The sequence below is a fragment of the Puccinia triticina genome, chromosome 2A (assembly GCF_026914185.1).
Source record: "Puccinia triticina chromosome 2A, complete sequence".
Classification (NCBI taxonomy): Eukaryota; Fungi; Basidiomycota; class Pucciniomycetes; order Pucciniales; family Pucciniaceae; genus Puccinia; species Puccinia triticina.
In genome coordinates this window covers 81692-108217 of record NC_070559.1, presented here as the reverse complement: position 1 = coordinate 108217, position 26526 = coordinate 81692, and the positions used below count along the sequence as shown (strand labels likewise).

The window sequence follows — 26526 nt, the reverse complement described above, 5'->3', positions numbered from 1 at the left end:
TAAGCTCGGGAGTACTGTAGATCGGTGACAGGCCGCGCGACATCTCCCAGCCAGTCACCTCACCCTTCACAGCGATCACTTCCTCCATACCGCCGCCAGGAATCAGGATGGACGCAGACCCCAAGGATGTCGGAGTTGAGTTCTTCTTCTGCTTTCCCTCTTTCTCCGTGTCCCCAGAACTGACTGCTCGCCCCAGGACTCGATATCTCTGAGCCCATACAAGCCTGCCACCAATCTACGTGTCTGTCCACCGCCGGAGGCCCTGCCGAAAACCCACCATTCCTTGTTTGCGCTCTCCAACCTCTTTGGATGGGCGCTCATCGTCATCTCCTCCCCAGCCCCCGCCCTAATTCTGGCCCGGATCGACGACTTGCAAAGCTCCATCGACCAAGCAGAGCCCTTCTCCACCCCCGCCCTCAACAAAACCCAATCCATCGTCGTGCCCACCGCCCCCCTCTGTCCGGACCCCTCGGTATTCGTAACCCATGCCGCCTTCGCTGCCTGCGATCGGCTCGTCGTCCTAGCCACCTCAGACGGCGCCCTACACATATTCTCATTACACCACTTGGTCACCCAGAAAAACACCGCCCCATCGAGCTCGATCCGCCCCGCTTCTTCGAATGGCTCTCTGCGCATGCTGGTCCCCAATCCAAGCAAGGGAGGCCCGCTCGCAGCCCTCATCGCCCTGGTCTATCAGGACGGGACGATCACAGTGGTCGACTGCTACGACGGCCAGAAGACCTATACGACCAGCCAACGCGCCACCGCAGCCGAGTGGAGTCCGATGGGCAAACGTCTCCTGGTCGGCTATGATCACGGCACGCTCGAGTTCCTGACTCACGACGGGATCAGCAAAGGCAAGATCGATTGCCCAGCACTCTTGGGGAAGGAGGCCCTTTCAGGTAAACATTCAATTTTGCATACAAAAAAATAATTTGGAAAAAGGGATAAAAAATTAAATTAAATTAAAAAATTCAAAAGAATAAGATAAAAAAGAATAAGATAAAAAAAAAGGACAAGACAAAAATGAATAAGATAAAAAACAATAAGATAAAAAACAATAAGAAAAAAAATAGAATCGAATCAGAAAAAATAAGAAAGAATAACAAAATAGAATAACAAAAAAGAATAATAAGATCTGACATACATGTTATTTGTATCATTAGTTATGCATCTCAAGTGGCTCGATCAAAAGAATTATATCGTCACTTTCGCTCCGACAGCCGATCAACCATCTGACGAACCAAACGAAACATATTGTCTCAACGTCCCCAAGCAATCCGAGTCCCCAGCATGCACGTTTGCCAGAGTGGTTGATGCGATCACCACCGACGGCGACACAACTCTGCCACCCGGCCTTCTGACGCTAGCCATCTCCGTCAATCCACAGTCCCATTGGAAACACATCGCCATCTCATCCTTCACCAACAGTACCTCCCTCACGCTCGTCGGATATGACCAGCTCGACAAGCCATTCTACCTAGATCTTGAGGAAGGCCGCCCGGAGATCCCGGTCACCGAAGAAGACTATGCTCCCTCGGGCCCCCTAGGCTTCGCACTGAGCTATTGCAGCCGTCAAAGGTCGCCCCTGATATGGTGCTACACCACCGACGGCGTACTCAGCCTCTGGAAACTCGCATTCACCGATCCTTCTTTACCCCAGGACCTCGAACTCTGGCCGGAAATCACTAACTTTAGCGACATATCAGCCGCACCCGACAAGGGCATCCAACAAGCCCCCTCACCACCCTCACCCGCAAAGCCTCTCAACTCTGCTCGAGATACCTCCCAGACTGTTAACCCTCAACAACCGCCCGCTGCTTCTCAATCATCCGCATCCGGCGCGTTGACCGGCTCGAGTCCTGCCGCCTTTGGCCAGCCTTCGCTAGCCTTCGGCCAACCATCCCTAGCCACCAGCCAGCCCTCCGCCTCGGCACCGTTTTCAACCCCAGCGACGTCCACCCCTTCCGGATTCGGCTCGTTTGCCGGCTCGACCCCCGTGGCCTTTGGACAATCTTCTCTAGCCAGCAGTCAAACTTCATCGGGATCACCTGCCAAGCCACCTGCTTCTACCACATCCGGGTTCGGTTCGTTTGCCGCATCAGCGCCCGTGGCCTTTGGGCAATCCTCTCTAGCCACCAGCCAATCATTCTTGGGCCCGTTTTCAACCCCAGCAAAACCAGCGACGTCCACCCCATCCGGATTCGGTTCCTTTGCCTCCTCAAGTAATGTGTCGGCCTTTGGCAAACCCTCCTCCGCCAAAGAGGATTCCACCTCTGCCAACACTGTCTCTCAACCGTCGACTGCTTCTAAAACGTCTGGATTTAGTTCGTTTGCCGCCTCAGCGCCCGTGGCCTTTGGGCAACCCTCCCTAGCCACCAGCCAGACCTCCTCTGGCCCGTTTTCAACACCCGCAAAGCCAGCAACATCCACCCCAGCCGGATTCGGTTCTTTCGCCTCCTCAAGTAATGTGTCGACCTTTGTCAAGCCCTCGTCCGCCAAAGATGATTCGACCTCTGGCGACACTGCACCTCAACCGGCGACTGCTGCTAAAGCATCTGGATTCGGCTCGTTTGCCGCCTCAGCACCTGTGGCCTTTGGGCAACCCTCGGTAGCCAGCAGCCAAACCCCTCTAGCCAACAGCCAAGCTTCATCGGCACCGCGTGAATCCTCGCCGAAGCCACCCAATTCTACGGCATTTGGATTCTCCTCTTTTGCCGCCTCAACCCCCGCAGCATTCGGTCAACCCTCGCAAGCCAGTAGCCAGACCTCCTCGGGACTGTTTTCAACTCCCGCAAAGCCAGCTACGTCAACTCCATCCGGATTCGGTTCCTTTGCCTCCTCAAAGAATGTATCGGCCTTTGGCGGACCCGCCCCAGTCCAAGATGCTGCAACATCTTCCGACACAGCACCTCAAGCGGCGACTCCTCCTAAAGAATCGAGATTTGGTCCGCTTGCCGCCTCAACCCCCGTAGCCTTCGATCAGCCCTCCCAAGCCAGCAACCAAAGCTCTCCAGCCAGCAGCCAAAGCTCCCGAGCCACCAGCCGAGCCTCCTCGGGATCGCGTCCATCCTCGCCGAAGCCAACTACTTCCACGTCATCTGCATTAAGCTCTTTTGCCCCCTCAAAGAATGTGGTGGCTTTTGGCAAGCCCTCCCCAGCTAAAGATGCACCGACCCCGGCGACTCCGTCTAAAGCAACGACATTTAGCTCTTTCGCCGGCTCAACCCCCGTCTCCTTTGGTCAACTCTCGCTAGCCAACAGTCAACCCTCTTCGGGACCGTTTTCAACCCCCGATAAGCTACCTACTTCCACGCCATCCGGAACAAGCTATCTTGCCTCTTCAAGTAACGTGACGGCCTTTGGCAAGCCCTCCCCAGCCAAGGATACTTCGACTTCTTCTGACCCCGTCTCTGAAGCGGCGACTCCTCCCAAGGCGTCTGGATTCGGTTCTTTTGCCGCCTCAACACCCGTAGCCTTTGGCCAATCTTCTCTAGCCAGCAGCCAAACCTCTTCGGGACCGCGTCCATCCCCGCTGAAGCCACCGACTTCCACGTCGTTTGGATTCGGCTCTTTTGCCGGCTCAACCCCTGCGGCATTTGGTCAACCGTCGCTAGCCAATAGTCAACCCTCCTCGGGACCGTTCTCGTCCTCTGAGAAGCCGCCTACTTCTACGGCTTTTGGATTCGGCTCCTTCGCCTCAGGGAATGTGTCGGCCTTCGGCAAACCCTCCCCAGCCAAAAGTGCTTCCACTTCTTCTGACCCTGTGCCTCAAGCGGAGACTCCCTCTAAAGCGTCTGGATTGAGCTCTTTCGTCGCCTCAACCCCCGTGGCCTCTCGTTCACCCTCGCGAGTCAGTAGCCCAGCCTTATCGGGATCGCGACCATCCTCGCCGAAGCCACCTCCGTCCACGGCATCTGGATTAAGCTCTTTTGCCTCAAACAATGTGACGGCCTCTGAGAAGCCTTCCCCAGCCAAAGATGCTTCGACCCCTTCTGACACTGCCCCTCAGGCGCCGACCTCTAAAGCATCTGGATTGACCTCTTTTGCCTCCTCGAGTTCTGCGGCCTTTGGTCAACTCTCCCTTGCCAACAGTCAAGCGTCATCGGGACCGCCTCGATCACCCTCGGGACCGCCTCCACCATCATCGGGACCGCCTCCACTGTCACCTGGACCGCCTTCATCCTCATCGGAATCGCCTCCATCCTCACCCAAGCCACCTACTTCTACACCATCTGGATTCGGCGCTTCTGCCTCCTCGAGTCTTCTGACCTTTGGAAAACTTTCCCTAGACAATAATCAAGCGGCTTTGGGACCGCTTGCATCCTCCCAAAATTCACGTAATTCTACGCCATCATCTGGCTCCCCGAAGTCAACTCCTTCCACGCCACCACGAGCCTGCTCGAAGTCGCCCACCTCAACGCTTTCGCCCACATCCGATCAGTCATCTAGAAGGTCATCTATCTCGGCGGTATCTACCTCCCCACAGTCACCTACATCCATGCCGGCTCATGCGCCACCTCTCACGCCCCGCGAGGAACCTTCCCCCACGCCTCCTACTTCCACTGTGAAGCCACCTTTTTTGGCGACACGACCAGAATTCACAGTTCCAATGAAAACTTTAGAATCAAATAATGTCCCCAAAATAAATCTCGATTCGAGTGAGAGATTTCCTGATGTCGCCGGAAAGCCTTTGGATGAAGCTTTATCGGCAATCACTGATTCGATAACGTCGGAAATAGATTGTGTGAGTGGCATCTTTGAGATGAGAGGATCCTTATTGTTATTTGTCTCTTTACTTAACACTCTCTCACCAAACATTTCCAGTTAGCTCCGGTCGGCTTGGTCTGTCGGCGCTATTTGGAAGAATGTCAGAAGAAACTGCAATCCGAACCACAGGTTGCGGATCTATCGCAGTTCCAAAACTGGGCATTCGGAGACTTGTCGCTCTTGTACCAGTTTGTTCAGTACTTCGCAGAACATACTAAGCAAAAAAAGGCGGAATACGAGTCACGCGGTCAGGCTATCGCAGCTTTGGACGGTGTTACCATAAAAAGTATCTAAGCTTCGTCTCACCTTAATTTATCTGACTAGATGTGATATTAACGTGAGATTTCCTTCCAGTTGACATGAAACTAGACGAAATCAAGCGACTTTGGCGTCTTCGTAGTGACCCCACATTTTCACAAGTAATACGCTCAAGACAACTAGGGCCTGTCCAGCGTGCTCATCAAAAAGACATGCGGCGCCTGATTAGAGTAAGCAGTGTGAATGGGCATTGGTTGAACTTGGCTTCCACTGACGACTCACGCTCGTTTTTTAGGATGTCAAACACGGTATTTCTCAAATGTCCGAAGTCCTCCAGTCGTTTGATTCTCGACACCGGGAGGCAAAATCATGTAGGAATAGAATGCAGTTAGTGTTTCCCTTTAGTTTGCTTGAGGTTTAAACCGCCTGACGCCATTCTTCATCCTGTAGGACCCCTTCTCTAGATATGATTAACCGATGTATACGCTGCATTACTCTTGGTTTCACTCAGCATATCATCGACCTCGAGAAAATGCATCTTCGGGTTCGCCAGCACAAGGTCCTAACTTCATCCCTTCCAGACAGACCAAAGCCACTTGGACTGGAATCCGGTCAAACTCAGAAGGGCTCCTCTCGGACACCGGATCAAGCTGCCGCCGTTAGAGCTTTGCTGAGCGAACACAGGGGGGCCATGCTCAAAGAATCAATCTTGAAACACCATACTGAACCAATCCTTACCCGAGCTCGAACATTGGATGAATTGAACTCCACCGATGAACCTCATGGGCTGTCTCATATTGGTATCACCAAGACTATTATCATTATGCCTAGGCAGACAACTTGATCTTGTCACTTGTCCGCAAAAAAACCTACAAACTCTCAACTTCTTTTGACGCGTTTCTGCCATGCAGTTAGAAAAAGAAAAACTCCTATCTCATTCTTGTACTTTGGTATTAGTTATGCAAGTCAGAATGCTCTCAAGCTTTTTGCCTTGAAGCAAACGGTCCTAGAGATGGATGTTTGTGGCAAAGTAGCTAGTTCCCGGTGATCCTGATGAGCATCCAAAAAGAATCGGTATCTCTTATTTGATAACAAGTCAAGGCCCGGAAAGATAGGTTGGATTAGACTATTGGCGGAGAGAGGCAATTGGATGTATGTATATACAAATTTTGCGTTCAATTAGCCTCTGGTGTGATTGGACTATCATTGATATGGTCTCTCCATAGTCAAACACAATATCTTGAATACATTTGCCAAATAAATTATTATATATATACATGCGTATAAGAATAAAAACCTCGGAAAGGGTAATAAGAACAAAAGTAAATCACAATTACAATAAGTAAGGCAGTAAGATCTAATGTTCCTCAAGATGAAGACTTGAACTGACATTGCTATCTAGTTAAGTATTTATGGGATAGCTATGAATTCCGTTCCATGGGATTTTTTTTTCCTACAATGAATCAGACTGTAGAGTTTGTAATTTGAAGTAAAATGTACAGGTTTTTAAACATAGTGGACACACTCCGAAGTATAAAGGAAAGCGATAAAAGTTTCAAACAGAGAACATCCAGACTCGAGGTACCTAAAAACAAACCAGGAAAATGGACAGCTAATTCTTGACAAAAGCAATGACGATACTCCAAGAAGAATAGAGGAAGTAAGAGAAAAAGTTGAGGTTGAAGTCGAAGATTTTTCGGAGTTGTTTCCAATGATTTCTAGTTTCTAGTAATTTTAGCAACTGTTGATCTGATTCGGATAGTCTAAAATAACTTTGATGCTGGTTGCTAGGCGTAGCACAGAAATCACTCGCATGGTGAGCACCGCCACCTTGGTCAGCTTTGATGTCTTCGTTGAGGGTTGCGGTGGTGCTGAGAACAGCGGACGATGGTGATGACGGAGGATATGAAAAGCAGGGCTTGGATGAAGGTGGGGGAGAAGGCGGGATGATCAAATAATCGCTTGGAATTAACATCGATCTTAGGATCGAACCTAGCAAGAAAGAGATCAAGGCAGTGAGGACAAGATGGCGATTGGTATAAGTCCTTTTCCTGCAGATAAATCGACGCAAAAAACTCGTGGATTGTTTGGCCTGCTCGTTTTTACTCGCCGTGGCATTATTTTTTGGATGACTATTGATATGGCTTCTGAAAATGAAGTTTTTGAACGCTTCAAAGCTTCCGTTTTGGGGCCGGTTTATCGATTCGACCTCCTGTGAAACATTCATCGTTGGCAGCGAAAACTTTCATGTAAGCATCCAGGTGCAGCAATTTGAAAATAATTCCTGACTTACCAGGTTATGGGAGCCATGGATGAGGTTCTGTTTTCCACCTTCTTCCTCTGGCTCTCGAACTTCATTGACGGGTGATAACAGGTGGGGTGATTCCATGGCTGAGCCTGGCAAAGAACACGATCCCGGGTGATCATCCGAGTCACTCTTGAAATCTATCGAGGTAGCCAACGGCCGTTCCATCTCAGGCGGTAAGACACTCTCCACCACGCTAGAACTCAGCGTTGGTTGTGATACTTGTCGCTTAGGTAATGTGCTTGAAATTCGGCCAAGACTTTACCGGTCAGTTGAGCATTCAAAAAGAATGTGCCGTTAGCAAGTGATCGCTTCCACATCAAACTCATGAAACACCGCTCACCGAGAAATTGAAGGGTAGACCCCCACATAATCATCCACTTCCCGACGCTCAAGTTCTGCTTGACTCTCTTCGATCGGGATGACCTTCTTCTTTTCACCATTGACGATCGCTTGTAAATCTTGCGATTTCTTGAGACCCTTGGCATGCTCATGTGGCGGTCCGGGCATATCGCCATCTTTGCTCGCCGTAATCTGCTCGATTGAGAGGTGGACCACTGTTGCCCGCTTGCTCATTCGAGTGTACCAGAGGGGTGGAGGTGACGGTTCCGAATCCGAATGGCTAGTCAAAGGGTCTTTGATGGGAGAGTGTATCTCTCCCACCGGTAATGTCATCCTCAACAATATGTGTTCTCTCCTAACAGCTGGGTCCAAGGAGGCGGCAAAGATGGTGGGGCTTGGCATCTGGTGAAAGGAGACTTTTAACGGCAGCATCAACGTGTCGGCTTCGGGTGGAAACGGAAACTTGATATCTTTTTCGATGATCGCTTTGGTTCCAGGCTTCAGAAAGCATGCCTTCCAAGAGACTCGACACCCGTGTGGATAAAACTTTCGATCCAATGCAAGTTCAGCAACAACCAACTCGCTCGCCTTCGGACTTATCACATGGGCCCCATGCAGATTGGATGTCCAACTGGCACCAGTCCTTCTCAGTTGACCCGTGCTAGCTTTCCGTTGTAAATCAGGGTTCGATACTAATCGACGCACAAAGGTTGATCCACTGCTTGAATCGCTTGTCGGAGGAAATGCTACGCCTAATTGCCGGATGGTCTCGTACCTCGAGGCAGAATGTGCGCTAGATGGACCACCGGACGCCGTTGGAGAATCGTTCGACGTAGGCTCGTTGGCCCCTTTCTCAAGTAAAAACATTGCCCGAAACGGCGAGTCCGGGGTTGCGTCGACAGATAAGGCTATTTTCGAAGTATCGGCCCCATCAAGTTTCCACTTCCAATCAGCAAGTCCATCGGTTCGCAGCGAGCTGTTCATTCGTAGTCCAAATACTGGCTGGCAAAGTCTCGGAACCGGTCCGTGCGACTTGACCAGGGTTGCTAACCCACTGATCATTCGGGGTAAACTAGAATTCAATATTGAGTTCAGAGCCACAGGTAATGAGCTACCATAATCGATCGCACTGAAGTGAGTGCATCTTGTAGAAGGAATCTCATGGGAACTCGAAGAATAGGGATCGACTGTTTCCATGATCCAACCCTCGAGAAACACATGTGCCTCGACCAAGCCTTGAGGATTCAGCTTGCTATTGGTCAATAAGCCGTCGCCGGGTTGCTTGAAGGACGCAGATGCTAGAAAGTGGACAGCAGTTGTACTTGAGCTGATTGATGATGACGGAAGTTGAAGAAGGGCGTGGACGTTGGCAGTTTGCAACAGACGGGCTTTGAATGGAAAGGTGGGCTTTGTAGTTAGCAGACGAGTAGTACAGCCATTACCATAGCTTTCAAGAAGATAAGACGTTTCGACACCATCATCCCAAAGCGGACGACTGGAAAAAGTAGCTAAAACGGAAACCATTTCTTCTGCAGTGACGCCTTGGATGACTTGATCCGCCCGGTAAACTGGAAAGGTTTCAGATATCTGAGGTACCCTTTTCTTGTAGACAGATGCGCTACCCTTCTCAGCGACTAGCGTCCATCCAGCGGGGGGTACCATGATGTCAGGTCCCTGTTCAATGTGGAAAGTCTGGAGAACGGCGAGGGCTTCTAAAGCGCTAGCCATTGGATGCGAAGGGCGCAGAGGTTCAGATAGTTTGAGTGAAGTTGCTATAGGATGCAAGGATGCGACGTCTGGAACAGGGGCAGTGCACTCTTCTTGACCGCGCACAGGGTTCGGAGTCGAAGATCGTGTGCCAGGATTGCTGACAGATGGACTACCCCTCCACATTCGAGGACCAGATAGGGAATATTGATCAAGTCTATGGGCGAGTTTTCATCATCATTTGTGGATCAGCATATCAAAGTAGCGGGAGAAGACAGAGCTTGGGAATCGCATACGGGATCAGACTTGCTTTGACTCGTCGTTGGGTTGCCAAACTCTTGGCTTCTTCTGCGGATAATTCTTCGATATCGACTTTTAAATTGGTACCATTCAGGGTAACTGAGCCCTTCTCATCCAGTCCAGTTCTTCCTCTCCGGATGAGTATTTTGGCTTTGTCGCGCTCCAATAAGTTTGGATCATGCTCGATCGTAATCCACCACCCGCCGCCGGATGAGAGTTTGTGACGCTTTAAGCAGCTTGCCTTCGTCGGGGGTGGGTCGACCACGATGTCCAATGAAACGGCCCAGCTTTCACAATCACACCTAATCTCGCATTCAACCGAGGATGTATCTGAGGCATCGATTGAGCATGTAGTCGAATGTGAAGGATCCATGATGGCCGGCGTGAGTGCACTCTCAGAAGCCGTGTATTCTGCACGGAACGTCCCCTTATCGTGCTCGTACTTTGATAAGGTTACCCTGGCACCCGAAATACGAGTTATCAACGGCGGCCCACCCGATTTCATAGCAAACTCCCCAACATTCGCTACTTGAGCGATTAGTTGAGCCGGAGTCCAGCTTTTCGGAGACCAGCCAAGTGGATCATGTTGATCTGTGGGTATAATCAAACATGGTTTCAGTATTTAACATAGCGCAAGAATAGGAATGTGGATGTACCAATGAGGGTGATTTGGGTAGTCGTCGGAGATAATGACTCGATGGACCACCCCAAAATTTCAGTCCGGGCGCGGATGTATCCAGGTGTGGGGGGTTGGATACTTGGGAAGAGATTGGAATCGTCAGTTGAAACTGAGAATATATGAACCGAAGCAGGGGATTTGTATGTGGTAGTTATCAGAATACTATCACGAGGTGCAATCGGCCAACTTCCTTTCTGTTTGATCTGCCACAGCGAACTCAGATCATTCAATTCCTCCAACAATTTCACCTCAGTTAAGCTCTTGTCCCAGTAAAGGCGCGCACCTGCTGTGGTGATCGCGCTCAGTACGTTCCAAACGCCGACTCCGACAAACGTCGCCTCAGCTCTATAAACCGTCAAGGTGGGATCAATGGACTGGAGTTGGGTCACACTAACACCGCGCGAATCAGATGTATGTTTCCATTTAGCTTCAGGTTCCTGTAGTAGTGAACTGAAATATATGTAACTCCTTCGTAAAAGAGTAGATATCACATTTTCGCGAGAGGCATTCAGTCTTTTGGCAAGTGCCGACGCCTGTGGACATGGCGAAGCAGACTCGCGGGCGGGGGCATCTACCGTTGAGGCCGTATCATTAGTGAGCTTCGAGTTTCCGGTAGAGCCGGTTTGCAAGCTCAGTTCACTGATACTTCGGGCGTCTTCTTTGAATAGAATAGATAATGCCTCGTTGCCACTTGACTCTATCGTCGCAGCCTTGACGGGAGTTTGGTTGACTCTGACAGTTTTACCACCAGCAAGCCGTTGAACAACGACTTTGACCCTGACAAGCTGATCAGGTTTTGGTAACTTGGCATGGGTGATCCGTAAGATTGTACGAAGTGCGTCCGGTGGTTTCTCAGCCATCACTTCCCAATTTTCATTGACATCCTCTCCTTGGCCATAAACGTTGACTTGGATATCCCAGCCTTGATCAACCGGTAGTTTCAGCTCGATCGCGCGTCGAAGTCGCGTGCCATCGGATGGAAATTTTCCGTTTTCAGAAGTGCCACTTGTGGGTTCCGACAAATCGTTTTTAGGATCTTCGGGTAAGATTGAATAAGAGAGGTTCAACTTCTCGTCTGCCTTATCGTAAGAAGCTGAGCTGAAATCGACTCCATCGGCATACGATGACATGATTGGAATTTCGGTAGCCTGGTTTCTTACGTAATCAACAAATCCGTTGAGAAGTGAAGCGATTTGAGAATGATGAGTTGAGAAGATGGCACCCTTCCAGTTGACCTTCCAAAACACAGTAATTCGAGCTTTGCTTGGCGGAGCCTTGTTGTGGAGGGCTTGGGTAGATGAGTCTCGATCGGTCGGGTGGTCATGAGTTTGTACAGCTTCTTTTGCTTGGGAGGATTGAGTAGGATTGTTAGAGGGTTGTGGAGGATCATGGACCAGTTGGATACACCAAGCAAGGAGGTGAACATGCGAGCGAACAAATGGTGGGGAAGGTCGAAGGTAGGCCGGTTCATCAGCTGAGCGAGGAAGTGAGGTCGAGATGTCAATGACTGTATTCGAATCTGTGAATGTTTTTGATATGGTAATTGAATCTCGAGGACTAGAGACGTTTGAGGATTATGATCAGTAGTGTTCTTTAGGTCTGATGCAACGTATGAAAGGTTGAGAATGGAAAACAAGAATAGAAATAAATAAACCGATCGATGCTCAGATGTATTGTGGATGCAAGAGCTGACATCCGAGAGGATCAAGCAGATCAAGAATATAAAAAAAAGCGGGCAAGGAAAGAAAAGCGAGATGAAAACTTGAAAAGAGAATCAATTACTCAACTTGGCAGGCCAGCCTAATCTAAAATCAGTTTTAACTATCCTGCTTTGAGGGTCAAGCACTTCGATCACCGTTGCTTTATCCACTAGCTTATCCCAAACGCCTCTAACCTCGGCGGTCTGGAGAACAGCCTTGAAGTCATCTATATCGAAGCGCGTTGGATCGATCGATAGATCGCAGATAGCTCGGACGACAGATGATCCGTCTAACTTGCGACGATGGACTTGGACGTTCGAGAAGTCGATTGGAGCGAGACCATTGAGGAATTGATGATGAGGGTTGGCTTGTTGGGTCTGTGAGAATTGAGAGCGTGAATGATTAGGTTGGGTGGAGGTGGGCGGTACAAGTTGCCAGTGTTTCGAGTGATGAGAATCCACGAGTTTTTTGAAGTGCTGAAGTGCGCTGTCGAGTGCAGCTTGATAACGTTGATGAGTCCTAGGGTTGTATGTGTCAACAGAATTAAACTCTAGTCAGTCTGTTGATCACCGCCTCTGAATTTCACCGCAGCAGATAAAAACATGTTGTAAGTCAGGAGAGGGATGAAGTACAGACTCTTGAAAGCTGACTGCCATCAGGATTCAGTATTTAATTTAAACAGTCGGAAGGAGAATAAGTCGAGTTTTTCGTGCCTAGCAGTCTGAGTCCATTTCCGAAGTGTCTGAGTCTGTTTTCTTGCTTCCTTTCCTTCCTGGGCGGCTTCTCTCGTCGTTTGGTTCTGGTCTGTGGTGGCGGTGGCCGGTGGCAGGTGGGGGTGGTGGTGGTAGTTTTTCGAGAGAAATGGTCAAGAGGAGTCCAGGGTGGTGCTCTGATCTGTCACAAATTCCCATGACGAGCAACAGCCCTGCAACATCCATCCGAACGCCTGGCTGGGGCCTGGAAATTTCAAAGGAAGCCCTTGGACGCCGACCACCCGCTGCATCCACTTTTACGGCCTTTGAAAATTGAAATTTCAGTCTCTGAAAATCGCGCCTAAACATTCGCAATTCAGAGGTGTAATAGTGCTGTGTTTTGCCAGGAATTGGTTTGAGCATATATATACGCTTGATCAGAGTAGCCAGTAGATAAATACGTATCAATAATCACACGCTACATTTCCGATCAGGAAGAGAAATACCTGATCGGAAAGTGATCCAAATACCCTTGAAAAAAAAAGTTAGACCCAGTAGTTTTATCATCTAAGGCTTTGTTTGGAGCCGATATAAATATAGGTGATATAATCATTGGTTAATTCAATGAAAACTACAAAATTCAACATAAAGCCTCCAAATATTTTTTCTAGGCAGCCTACAATACTGGTCTCTTCAATTATGAAGTCAGATTCAACTGATTCAGCCATATTCAGTACTGTAGTACCATTATATTGCTTTTGACCAAAAAAAAGCAATATAATAGTATTATGGTGCTGAAGATGGCTGAATCAGTTAAATCTGAATTCATGGTTGATGAGACCATTACTGTAGGTTTCCTACAAAAAAAATTGGATTCTTTATGTTGAGTTTTGTATTTTTTATTGAGTTTACAAGTGATTATATCACCTATATTTATATTGGCTCCAAACGGGGCCTAAATATACAATTTTTGCTTTTTCATGCAAGTTTTTAAGACACAGAATGTCAGTCCAATTAATTCCCAGGTAAGCACACTCTTTTCTGTTCTAGATCTAGAACAGAAGATCTCTTCTGGAGTTGGAATCTACTCCATGAATTACACACAAGGTTGCAGTCGACCAAGCCATCAGCGCAGCTTCGGTTGAAGACAATGATCCCATGCAATGGGGAAGATGAAGATGCATAACAGCCATTTTCCTTTTGTTTTAAATACATTTTATCTCTAATTATTTAATGCAAGACAAAAACATGGGGCAGATTGATGGTTTTACAGTTCTTAAATGATATGATCCGAATGATATTCTCTTCATATTATAACTATATACAATTTCTGTTGAGAAGAATATGCTTCATAAGCTATTGGTGATTGATGGTTCTGCTGGTTTGAAAAACAAAGAAATAGTGAGGTGGACATCATGCTGCGGAGCGGGCCAGATTTTCAGTTCAAACAAGTCGAGATAGCTCCCTGATTTCGAGCCTAGTGGTAATTATAAGTTATGAAAAAAAATCAGCACTGGATATCCGGACTGTTTTTACACAAGGCTGATGCCGCAAAACTCACGTTGGCCGCTTGAAATTGGTTGAAGGAGTTTTAGTTTTAGAAACCAAGGTTTTGTCCTCCTGTGGTAGTGGTTGTCGTTTATATATCGTAGTAGCTTGTCCCACCGGCCAGTGGGATCTACCCTTGAGGATGAAATCCTTGGACGTATTGCTGGAAATCAAAGGCTGTGACAGTGAGACTATAACCAAGCTGCAACCGAAGAATAATACGACCAGTACATTGAAGGGGATGAATTGTTTTAACATTTGGAGGGGGGGGCGAAAGTGTTTTGTGATCAGATTGGTAAAGGACGCAATCCTTTCCTTATAAACAAGATCCGAGTAAGTGCGCAACTTGCAGCTAAGCTGAAAAGCGGACTCGGAGGGTTTGACTTGCCTTGGCAAAGGTCTACAAGGATGGATATCAGGCAGGTGCGCCATATGCCTTGCGCCTAAATCAACACCCTTTGTGTGAAGTGAATGGATCCCCTGCCAGTGCCAGGCCTGCTGATCTTCACCCTTCACCGTGGGATGCCACGCTCACTCTCTGTAGTGTTACATGCTCACGCAGGGACTACTACACACGGCCGGGTGCAAGTCGACATCTGTGGACGGTCTGACCGCGCCGTCCCATGACGGATAACATTATAGGGCCCTGGCACGGGCGCCGTGCCAGGCCTGGCCACGGCTCGATGGAGAGGTATTCCCTCTGGCGTGAGGCTGTCCGTGAGCCAACGGGGGGATAGGAATCGGCTGTCTTGCCTGAATATCCGTAGCTGCGCGAGCTTAACCCAAGTCCCTCGCTGCTGCGGGCGTCTGGTCTTGCGAAGCAAGCCTCCGATAGCCCTCGGGAGGGGAGACTTGCGCGCTAGCACCCCCTTTCGCAGAGCCTAGAATTTGGGTTTGGCTGGGTGGTTTTTTCCAACCATCACAGTTCCTTGCCCTCAAAACCTTATACCTTAAAAATTTGCTTGGGACAAAGCCTTGCTTCTTGCGCGTCATCCCACACAATCTGAGTTATGTTACACCATTTCTTCAAGGTTAAATAAAGGGAGTTGGAAAATTGACTCCCAAGAATTAATAAATCGACTCCCAAATGTTGTTTACGTCGCGCGGACCGTCTCAGGACGTCCCCCCTGGGTCCTCGGGACCTCGCGCGGCCCCAAAAGCATCTTGGGAGTCAATTAATTAATTCCCCTCTCAAGGATGGGAGTTGAGACATTAATTTAACAAAAAATGACGGAATATACAAAAGAATTTATATCTTGTCACTGTTGTACCAAAACACCCTAAAATTTTTACAGCAATCTAAATACACTTGTTGGAGAATATTGTGAGCTTCACGGCATTAGTACTCCTCAGGGAGACCCTGTGTAGCCGGGGGGGGGGGGTTATTTGGCGGATTTCCTACTAAGGCAAACCCCCAAAACCTTATCTACGTTTCTCCAAACAGCCCCAAATTCTTCCTTCTATAAGATTACACTCTTTAGAACATATTATAAGCTTCACGGCATTAGCACTCCTCAGGGAGACCCTGTGTAGCCGGGCGGATTTGGTGGATTTCCTACTAAGGCAAACCCCCAAAACCTTATCTGCTGTGCTCCAAACGGCCCCAATTTTTTTCTGCCATCAGAACACACTCTCTAGAAAATATTTTAAGCTCCAAGGAGGTATTACACATCAGGAACACCTTCTATTGACCGTGGTGTAGCGTAGCGCAGCGCAAAAGCGCTATTTTTTAGCGTAGCGTTAGCGCAATTGCGCGCATCTGCGCTAAAACTACGCTGTGGAACTTCTACGCAAGGCGTGATCTGAGCTTGGAAGGGAATATAGCAAAAACTAGGTAAGTTTAGGCTAAAGGTGCTTGAAGGGCTGCCTTCCTTGAATAATGTCAGCCTTAGAGATACGTCAAGTATCCAAAAGACTGCAATAACTTGGTAAATAATATTTATAATTAAATTATTATTGCAGATTCAGATTCCTCATCATAAATTAAGGGGGTTAACCCACTCAAATTAACCCCTTATTCCTATTCCTTCATGTACTAATTGTATAAATAAGAATTGGCCCCAGAAAGCGCCCAAAAATAGTATTACATACAAAAAATTAGTAAAACAAACAAAGTACATAAAAATAAACTGTTGTACATTAATGAGTAATATTACTCATGTAAAAATACCCCGTGAAAGTATTATGTAGACTTCTACTGAAGCTCTTTTGCATGACAATTGGTTATAAATATGTCATGTGACAGAGTCAGGGAAGTCTATTACAATACAAATAATTTGCCCACAGCCAAGCCCTGTTCACGGCTACACCTCAGGATACTCCCATAGGGAGAAAAGGACTTAGTGTTTACGCCCACTGAGGTCCCCTCTATAAATAGAGGCCTATTTGGCCCTCAGGAAAAGATCCCCCAGATCATTCACCACCCAGAAACTGTAAGTTTGCCGTGAATATTCTCCTCTGCTACTATCGTAGCCCCTTTTCCTTATAAACCATCCCCAGCACGTAAAATCCACTGGATGAAACCCTTTAAATTATCAAAAATCCCTTATTAGCATATTTAAAGCCTTATCCTTATAAGTAGTTGCCGTAAGACCCCCGCCTCTGTCAAGTAGCCAATCAGTTTAAGCGCTTACCACCTACTTTTTACGCCAAATTTATTCCCTGTAATCAATAATTATATATTATTAACGGACTTACTTCGCGCACTGCGAAAAGCTCTTCGCGCACTGTGCAGTGCGCGAAGTTTGCAAACACTTCGCGCACTGCGCGTGAAGGGCGCAACTTTTTCAAATTATTTTTTGACCAATCAATAGAAAAGCTTATTATTGTCCTCTGTGAATTTATTTGGAGTTTTTTGAAGCTTCCTTGTATGCTTAAAAATCCCACCAATAAAAAAAACAAGTACAGCCATTTGGGGACCTGGAATTCATATTCCCACCAGTCAAAAAATCCAAATAATTTAGTGAATAATGATACATATGAATTCAAACTTTTTAGAATTTTTTGGCCACTTTGTGCAAGAATAAGGCTTTCAAAAATTAGGAAAGTTCACCACTTACTGGCGCATTTTGGCATATCTTGAGAAACAGTTACTGGTTTTTGAAAGCCTTGTCCTTGTACAAAGTGGCCAAAAAGTTCTAAAACTTTTAAATACATGTTTAATATGATTCAATAAATTAATTGGATTTTTTGGCCTGTGGGAATATGAATTCCAGGTCCCCAAATGGCTGTACTTGTTTTTTTTATTGGTGGGATTTTTAAGCATACAAGGAAGCTTCAAAAAACTCCAAATAAATTCACAGAGGACAATAATAAGCTTGTCTATTGATTGGTCAAAAAATAATTTGAAAAAGTTGCGCCCTTCACGCGCAGTGCGCGAAGTGTTTGCAAACTTCGCGCACTGCACAGTGCGCGAAGAGCTTTTCGCAGTGCGCAAAGTAAGTCCGTATTATTAATTACATAATAAATCCTCCTCTTTTAAAGAGTGTTTAAAACCCTTGTAGTGGCCATATTTACCACGTAGCAAGTTTATTAATTTACATTACTAGTGTTTACATCAGCACAGTTATAGTGCTAGGGCCCAAAACCCTTAAAATTGACGGGTTTTTGCCCTAAGCTTCATAAACAGAGCTGTCAAATAAACTTTGGGAGAAATTTACACTAAGAATTTAGTGTGGCTAAATCAGAAGAAATATTCTTAAGTATTTCTACTACAGACTGTAATAACCAGGACTCTGTGCGTGGGTTGAGAGGTTTTATAGTTTGACGTAAGTGACTTTTAAAATGGTCAATTTAATTTTGTTATGTTATCAATTTCTCAAGTCTGATTTCAATTTATATTATAACTATTACTATGATGATCTTACTATTTAGATGGGTGATGGAAGCGGAAGTTATTGAGAGTAGATTGTCTGCTCAGTTGCAGCGTACCACAATGCCAATGTTAAATGCACTTAGTTTGCAACCTCTCGCATATCATGTGTGTCATCACCTCAAACTCATTTCTATGCAATGTGTACTTAGCTCAATGGTTAGAGCATCACTCATGAATGCTGAGTATGTGAGTTTGACTCTCACAGTACACGAGGTTGTGGGTTCAATACCCACTTCACTCAGACCATACTTTTCACAAGTTCAATAGAAGTAATTTCTTAATATTACTATTTATGCTGGCATGGGGAAGAAAGGGAACAAGAAGGGCAGAAAAGACCTCCTTGTATAGTAAATAAACTAGTCTGAGAGTGGATTTTACATGTGTGAAATAGTATACCACTTTGGGATGCTGTACAGTTGTGGTGTGAAATAATAACCTATATTGGGAAGCTGTACATGATATATGTGAAATAGTATACTACTTTGGATTGTGACCACTTGGCTTGTTCCTCTTTGGGGTGGAAAATCACATCTAAGAGTAGATTTGCTAATGTGTGATAAGTAAACCTTTCAGAAGTGTCCCATTCAGTCCTAGAGTAGATTTGTACTATGTAATGGATGTGATTTGTGTGTGAAACTAAGATTCTACTATGTATTTGATTATGTAGTTAGATAGACTGTTACTGGTTTTTTGGGTGATAAATTAACTGACACTTCTTTATGATATGTAGGTTGTCTTATATTTTGTGCTAGAAGGGTTTTGTTTGTACTTTATAATATACTATTATGTTAATTTTTCCCTATGTTTGATGTGTTTGTAAGTGGATTAGTCTTACCACAACGCGCACAGGGTGCAAAGCTATTTTAGCTTTTAGCGTAGCGTTAGCGCAGATACGCGCAATTGCACTAACGCTATGCTAAAATATAGCGCATTTGCGCTGCGCGACACTACACCACAGTCAATAGAAGGTGTTCCTGATGTGTAATACCTCCTTGGAGCTTAAAATGTTTTCTAGAGAGTGTATTCTTGTGGCAGAGAAAAATTTGGGGCCGTTTGGAGCACTGTAGATAAGGTTTTGGGGGTTTGCCTCAGTAGGAAATCCGCCAAATCCGCCCCCCAGCTACACAGGGTCTCCCTGAGGATTGCTAATTCTGTGAAGCCTAAAATATGCTATAGAGAGTGTATCTATGTGGCAGAAAAAATCTGGGGGCATTTGGACCACCGTAGCTAAGGATTTGGCGGATTGCCTTAGTAGGAAATCCGCCAAATAACCCCCCCGGCTACACAGGGTCTCCCTGAGGAGTACTAATGCCGTGAAGCTCGCAATTAACAGTTTAACATTAAGCAGACCGAAAGGCACACCCCAAAAATATTTTTGACAGCATCTCCCCCAGCCGTAAACACTACAGGTACAAAATCTTGTTGACCAATTGACTCTTTAAGCAATTGGCGCCGAGCAAGAGCCAAGCGGTGACCTCTACTATTCCACACTCCATGTCCTTTTATACCTTTCCCCCCAATACATTCCTTCCTTCCTTTTCCAAACCAATTACCTCCATCAAAATCTAATTTTTCCTTTTCCCCCTGATGTATGCATACACTTCCAAAAATGCCAAAATTGTCGGCATTCACTTCCGCATATTGTTGAAACATGGAGGCATTCCCATTTGCATATTGTTGAAATATGGAAATATCACCTACAAGAATGGGAAGCTTTGGATCTCCTCCAAGTCCGGTAAACTGAGACTGTTTCCCAGGATAGGATGCTATTCCACACCCAGGAATTAATCCCAGCACTACACACTCCCGGAAGAGGATGTTCCCCAATTCCGGGAAACTGCAACTGTGCCGGGGTAGCATTTTTCTGCGGGCCTTGCCAATCCCCAGAAGAGGACATTCGCCAATACCTCCTCCAAATCCGGGAAACTGAGCGTGTTTCCCGGGATAAAATTAGGATGCTATTCCCCACCCAGGATTTAATCCCAGCCCTACACATTCCCAGAAGAGGATGTTCGCCAATTCCGGGATACTGCAACTGTGTCCCGGGATTGTGAAGCCTCCGCGTACCGCAAGGTTTCACAAGAACAATCACAGGCGCATTTCCCGCTCAACTATATCCTCTGGTCCTTGCACTTCTCCTAGCCGGCAGAGATCCCTGACACACATCTCTCCCGGCTAGTGCTCTTTCCCCTTTCTCCTGAGCAATACATAGCCCTGTGAACCAGAACTCATCTCAAGGTTCACCCTCTGCGCCCCCACTCAAACAGACAGTGAAGGACCCCTAATTGGAGTCCTTACAGGGATAGCATGTTTTTCTGGGCTTTACCAATTCCCGGAACAGGCCGTTTGCCAATACCAGAAAGCTGTGACCGTGTTGCAGGATAGGTTGGAGGTCGCGCCTCAGGCTATACACAATTCCGGACTTCCTTTCAGGGCACCAAGAATTGAATAAAAGGGCCAGTTCTCAATAAATGCCCTGCCAAAAAAACCAGTCCCTCCATTCTTACCAATAATACAACTTCATCAACTCAATGGCTTCCCCAACATTCAGCGCCTCTATCCCGCTATTGAATCTACGCCATGTCCCTACAAAACACAAATGCATTACTTATCTCTACTCACCAGCAGGAGCTCCGCCTGCAACACCTTGCAATATTGGTCACGGGGCGGCGGAGCCGCCCTTGAACCCTAGTATTCTCTAAAGAGTGTAACTAGATTGCTGTAAAAAATTTTAGGGCGTTTTGGTACAACAGTGACAAGATATAAAATTTTTTGTATATTCCGTCATTTTTTGTTAAATTAATTTATTGACTCCCATCCTTGAGAGGGGAATTAATTAACCAATTCCCAAAATTCTTTTGGGGCCGCGCAAGGTCCCAAGTACCCAGGGGGGACGTCCCGAGACGATCCGCGCAACATAAATGACTTTTGGGAGTCGATTTATTAATTCTTGGGAGTTGATTTTTCAACTCCCTAAATAAATTATCAAAGTATTATAAAATCTTGAAGCTTACTGAAGTCAAGTAATAGAAGAGATCCGTGCTCAATGAAATATACATTTTTTTTTTCTGACTTACATAGGAATGAGAATCCAAGGTATAAGATCCAACAAATGGTGCCAAGAGGCAGAGAAGGGATTTGCAAGGTTGAAAACTATGAAAATGGCCGGATTGGAGGTCAGAGATGCAGAAGAGAATCAGGGAATAAGCTCAAAGGCTTGGCAGAACTCAGAAAGAATCAGGGCCAGAATCACTAATGCTCAGAAAATGATGGTATCCTCCTTGTGTTAGGATGTAAATTGCAATGCATGGTAGACTTGTTCAAGCTCAGGCAGAGCTTGAACTATAGTCTAAGATGAGCAGCATGCACCTGACCCTTGTTTTGAATGCACGTCCGCTGCTATGACACCAACAACTGTTGGAAAACAACCACCACACAACAGTCTGCAAACAAAAAAAAAACAGAGAATGGAGCTCCCAAAGTGGAGGCAGTCTGCAGCAAAGAGAAGTGAGAAAAAACAAGCGGAGTGGGATAGAGAAAGAGAAACATAACTGGAAAAGGAACCAAAGAAAGTATAGCCAAAAAGATTGTGCTGAAAAACGGAATCCTGAATTGGTGGAGGCGGAGTCCAAAACCTTGAATATCTTGGCAGAGGTGAAGGCAGAGCTTGAGCTCCTGGTGCTAAAACGTCTTGAGGGGTGGGTCCGCTACTCCTGCCCTAAACATTGCATTCTGCTGTGTGTACTGGTCTGAACACCAAAGCAGGTGTTTGAGTTTAGGATTTAGAGGGGCATTTTATAGAGCTCTCTAAATGACAATGGGAAGTCACACAAGGTAAAATTAGGATGTGTACATAGCTTAGCAAAATCCCAGGAAATCCGCATGTGGCATGCCAATAATGGAGTTTTCTCCCATGGGAAAAGTTATAAATCTGAAGATTTTAACTTCAAAAAGTATATTTACACTACATTTAGCTTTCAGTTAAATTTTAGGCAAGTTTAGAAGTGAGGTAAAAATGATTTGCATTGGGTTTGATGATTTTTATGTAGCAACTCATTTTGATAAACCAGTTTGACTTCAAATCTGGTATGATGTTCCAGACATCATAATGCTTATCAACCCATGACTCCTGCCAGCTAGAAACTTCAAACAGCATTTCAAGCCTGGCCTTCAAGAGCATTCAAGATAAATAAGTGGATGAACTTATTTCATCTGTATAGACTATCAAGTGCTTCAAAGCTATAGCTTATTTTGCATCATAATTGGGGTTGTTTGGATTGAGTTCACTAATTAACATGCCAGCCCTAATTAATTTAATGTTTAGCTTGCAATTGGAGGACTTCCTGTCACTTTTGAACAGATCTGGAAATTCAGATTTTGCAGGGAAATTTGAAATCCGGAACTCTGGATCACTTTGGGGATCTTTGGGGACCTAGATTTCCCTGCAAAGTCCAAAATCTGGCCGCTCAGATCTGACTTTCCAGATTGACAGGAAGTCCTCCATTAACAAAACATCATACGGAATAAAAGATTCTCTGATGGGGAAAGCAGGAAATATTCATATTAATTAAAAAACAGTCAGTAGCTAATCTGAGACTTCAAGCTAAAGCAGGTCCCTGATTTCTTTCTCTATCCATGGACAGCCTTCAAGCTGAATTCACCATACAGCACCTTTTCACCTGAGCATATCTGTGGGACTAGTGGATTTGAGATAGGTAGAGTACAGTTTTAGCCTTTGGTGCCTGTGATTCAAACATGGCTGCTCAACAGTTTTGGCTAATCAAGCTCCAGTAGTTTAAACAAGACAAGAGACAGCAAAGGCGTAGGGTCTTTCAAGTGTAGTCAATCTGAGACCCAAACCTAGAAGTTAGCTGCTTCAACAGGCTTTTTCCCTCAGTGGGTTGTCCTAGTAGTGCTGTTGGATCTACGTAAACAACTTTAACCCTCTAGTCTGTTATACAGGCAAAAAGGTAATCTTGCTGAAACCGGCTCCATCCTCCTTCCTTAGGTTGTTGCTGTTGAGTGTTGTTTGCTGCAACAAGTTCCAGGGCCCGGGTGGAACCGAAGGGGCAGGGGGGGCCCTGTACACGCCGCGTGGGTCGGGCGGCGCATGTTTCGACCGCACGACGCCCCGCGAGGGCACCTGGGTGCACCTTGGCCGACGAGGAGCATCGAACTCGCGTGCGCTCCTACGAGCCCACCTCACTGCACCATCTCCCGATCCGACTAAAAGTTCTCGCCGCGAGTAATCACAACTTGCCTCCACATTGTCGACTTTAAACCCCAAACAAGCTTTCGATGGCTCGCCCCGCCTGTCCAGTGTGTGGGGATGCAGCCGTGATCGAGTACGACTCAGCAGCGGGCAACGCCGTCTGCACCAGTTAAGCCTTGTCTCTCTCGTCCAGATACTTGCTCAAGCCGCCGTCAAGCATTCAAGCTGACCCTTCTTTCACTAAATAAACATCTTCCAGCCTGCGGATATGTGGTCGATGAAAATACGATCGTCTCCGAGGTCACCTTTGGAGAATCGTCAAATGGAGCGGCAGTGCTACAGGGCAGCTCATTGGGTGCTACCGACTGTGCGTATTCCGCCATTCCCCCGCTTACAAACCCAACTGATTAATTTCGCTTTTCCTGCTTTACCCAAGTGAGAGCAAGGATCGGCGGCCCTCGTGGTAGGCCCCAGCCATCGGCGGAATCTCGCGCCGAGACTCTCGCTCAAGGGATGAGGAAACTCACATACATGGCTCACGGTTTGAGGTTGGGTGACTCAATCGCCGAATCAGCGCATCGCTTTTACACTCTCGCCGTTTCCAATGGATTTGGTCAGTAACAACACCCTTCATGTTTTCAATAGAAGATCCCCGAAAACCAGAGTATGCCAATGTTAAGATCCAACAATTCATTCAGTCACCGGGCGACGAAGTCCCTATGTTTTGGCCAGTTGCATCTACGTAGCCTGTCGATTAGCCAAATTACCGACCATGTTGATCGACATCAGTGATATATTACAGGTTCATCTCCTGATCCTTCCAGCTCTCTCTTTTCTTCTTCTTGAAAACCAAACAACTTACCCAATCAACCAATTTCTGCGTGCTATCCAGGTCAATGTCTTTGTCGTTGGAGGTACCTACTTGAAACTCGTGAAACAGCTCTGTTTACAAAACATTCCACTCGTAGATCCCTCCTTGTACATCTCTCGCTTTGCATCTCTCCTAGAATTCGGTGAAGACACAAACAGGGTAGCGGCCGACGCTGCAAGGTTGGTGAAACGATTCGACACGGATTGGATGACAGCCGGTCGACGACCCGCAGGTATCGCGGGCGCGAGCTTATTGATAGCCGCACGGATGAATGGTTTCCGAAGAAGCGTACTCGAGATCGTTCAAGTGGTCAAGATGGCCGATGTGACGATCAAGAAAAGACTGGAAGAGTTCCGGGTCACAGCATCTGGAAAAATGACGATCGAAGAATTCCGCAACGTCTGGTTGGAAGAAGCTGAAAATCCACCGGCACTCAAGAAGAACAGACGCAAGGAACGAAAGAAGGATATGGTGGATGATGATGATCAAGCTTCAGTGATCACTCAGTCTATCGAGCCTCCTCCTCAAAGTCCGGCCCCAAAAGATATATCTTCAAAACAAGGAACTTCATCGGTCGTCACTCAACTCAATACTCTCAAGAGAAAAGCTCCTGATGACGAAACTCCAGCAAAGGAGACTTGGGGTGGATCGATTGCTGATTCTGAAACAGAGATCGAAATACACGATTTCAAAGATACCGACCAGAATTCGAATGGTGGATCTGACTGGTACGAAAATCAGCTCGAGCAGGTAATCGCGCAGGAAGTCGAATCACATTTGATCTCTGGTACCGTCTCCGCCTTACAAACTGAACTTGACGAGAAAGAACGACTCCAAAAGGAAGCAGCTCAAAGGCTAGAGGACGCCAGACTAGATGACTTGGATGACGAAGAATTGGATCAATTCATCCTGAGCGAAAAGGAGGTCGAGATGAAAACTAGGGTCTGGATGGAACTCAATCGAGAATACTTGGAAAAAGTTGCTCAGAAGAAGGAACGAGAAGCCAATGGTGAAATAAAAGTAGCCAAGAAGTATAACGTAAGTCGATTTCCTCTCTCTCTCTCTCTTTGCGACGGTTCATAATAAAAACAACTCATTTGGCGACTATCACTCAGAAAACGAAATCGAAGCCGAGAGACTCGGAGAATCCGGCCGGTTCGACAGTTGAAGAATCAGTCAAAAACATGATCAACTCGAAGAAGAAATTGAGTTCGAAGATCAACTATGACATAGCCAACAGCTTGTTCGGAAAAGCGGGATCATCATCATCGCCATCGCAGCCGACTTCAAAGGCGAAGTTGAAGCCGGCAGGCAAGCGCTCCCAATCCATTGCCGCTCCCGCCCACGGATCGCTGCTCAATTCAAGCAAACCAGCCGCTGCTCCCCAGGATGATGATGATGATGACGACGATGATGATCAAGTAGAAGAAGAAGAGGAACTCGTCCATGACGCTGAATTCGCAATGTTGAAACGTGACAATATGATGAGAGACGATGACGAGTTTGAAGGGTGGGGTGAAGAGGCTTAACCGAACACTTTCCGCCATTCTTCTTCAGAGCATCTCCGCATATATCATTCTCAACTGTTTGAAATAGAGCAAATAACCGTTCATCCCAAAAAAGCAGTGAAATACAAAAAAAAGCGAAATCACCATCACTCACGAGTCGCATCATCCTCTCACGATTCAATGCCCTCGCATCTCGAAAAATAATAATAAATCCTACGCTATATTATCAGATAAACATATACTTTACAACTCTAGAAAACCCCAGTGCTTTAGCAATCAAGAAAAATTAAACCCACGTGACTGAGAGCAACCAGAGCTGAACAAACACATGTCACCACATATCGATGGTGTTACTGCCCTCGGACCCGCATTGGTCTATTTTTTCTTTTTTTTCATGTACATGCATAATAGTATACATAAGAAAATTGGTTCATAATTCCGATGACAGGCCGAGCCTCTCTCGAGACGTATGTCATGCTAACCTGGCCAGATCCTCAATTTATCTTTCTCCGATGTAAATATTACATTCTTGTTGTTGTCTTCCTGGCCAGCTGCTCGGCAAACTAATCCTCAGTTGACTCACCAATTGATCCTTCCCTCCTTGCCACTAAGTTGTTTTGATCAAGGAGGGGTTGTACAGACTTCCGGGGTTCTTTCATTCTTAATGGTACATTATTTATAGCAGTCACTATGCTCTACTCCCACCCGGCCACCGTTGATGTTGTTGCTCAGGCTATATGTACTCATGTACATACATACT

At 46.5% G+C, this 26526-nt stretch overlaps 4 protein-coding genes across 4 annotated transcripts; 2 read left to right on the top strand and 2 right to left on the bottom strand.

The window, feature by feature from the left end:
• Positions 1-107: 107 nt before the first annotated feature.
• On the top strand, positions 108-5872 carry PtA15_2A15 (uncharacterized protein; the record flags this gene model as incomplete). The annotated part of the gene is made up of 7 exons (XM_053166151.1): positions 108-134; positions 197-902; positions 1167-4747; positions 4828-5056; positions 5125-5258; positions 5324-5415; positions 5479-5872. The coding sequence occupies 7 exons, from the start codon at positions 108-110 to the stop codon at positions 5870-5872; spliced, it is 5163 nt and encodes a 1720-aa protein (XP_053017259.1).
• A 768-nt stretch (positions 5873-6640) lies between these two features.
• PtA15_2A14 (uncharacterized protein) lies at positions 6641-12717 on the bottom strand (the record flags this gene model as incomplete). Its single annotated transcript, XM_053166141.1, has 7 exons — positions 6641-7240; positions 7322-7592; positions 7677-9599; positions 9679-10273; positions 10339-11918; positions 12149-12580; positions 12698-12717. 7 exons carry the CDS (start codon positions 12715-12717, stop codon positions 6641-6643), a joined length of 5421 nt encoding a protein of 1806 aa, XP_053017258.1.
• Positions 12718-14196: 1479 nt separating this feature from the next.
• On the bottom strand, positions 14197-14559 carry PtA15_2A13 (uncharacterized protein; the record flags this gene model as incomplete). Its single annotated transcript, XM_053166130.1, has 2 exons — positions 14197-14230; positions 14315-14559. The coding sequence occupies 2 exons, from the start codon at positions 14557-14559 to the stop codon at positions 14197-14199; spliced, it is 279 nt and encodes a 92-aa protein (XP_053017257.1).
• Positions 14560-23473: 8914 nt separating this feature from the next.
• Positions 23474-25787, top strand: PtA15_2A12 (uncharacterized protein; the record flags this gene model as incomplete). Its single annotated transcript, XM_053166119.1, has 6 exons — positions 23474-23555; positions 23647-23754; positions 23824-24000; positions 24086-24189; positions 24280-25296; positions 25374-25787. 6 exons carry the CDS (start codon positions 23474-23476, stop codon positions 25785-25787), a joined length of 1902 nt encoding a protein of 633 aa, XP_053017256.1.
• Between the last annotated feature and the right edge of the window lie 739 nt (positions 25788-26526).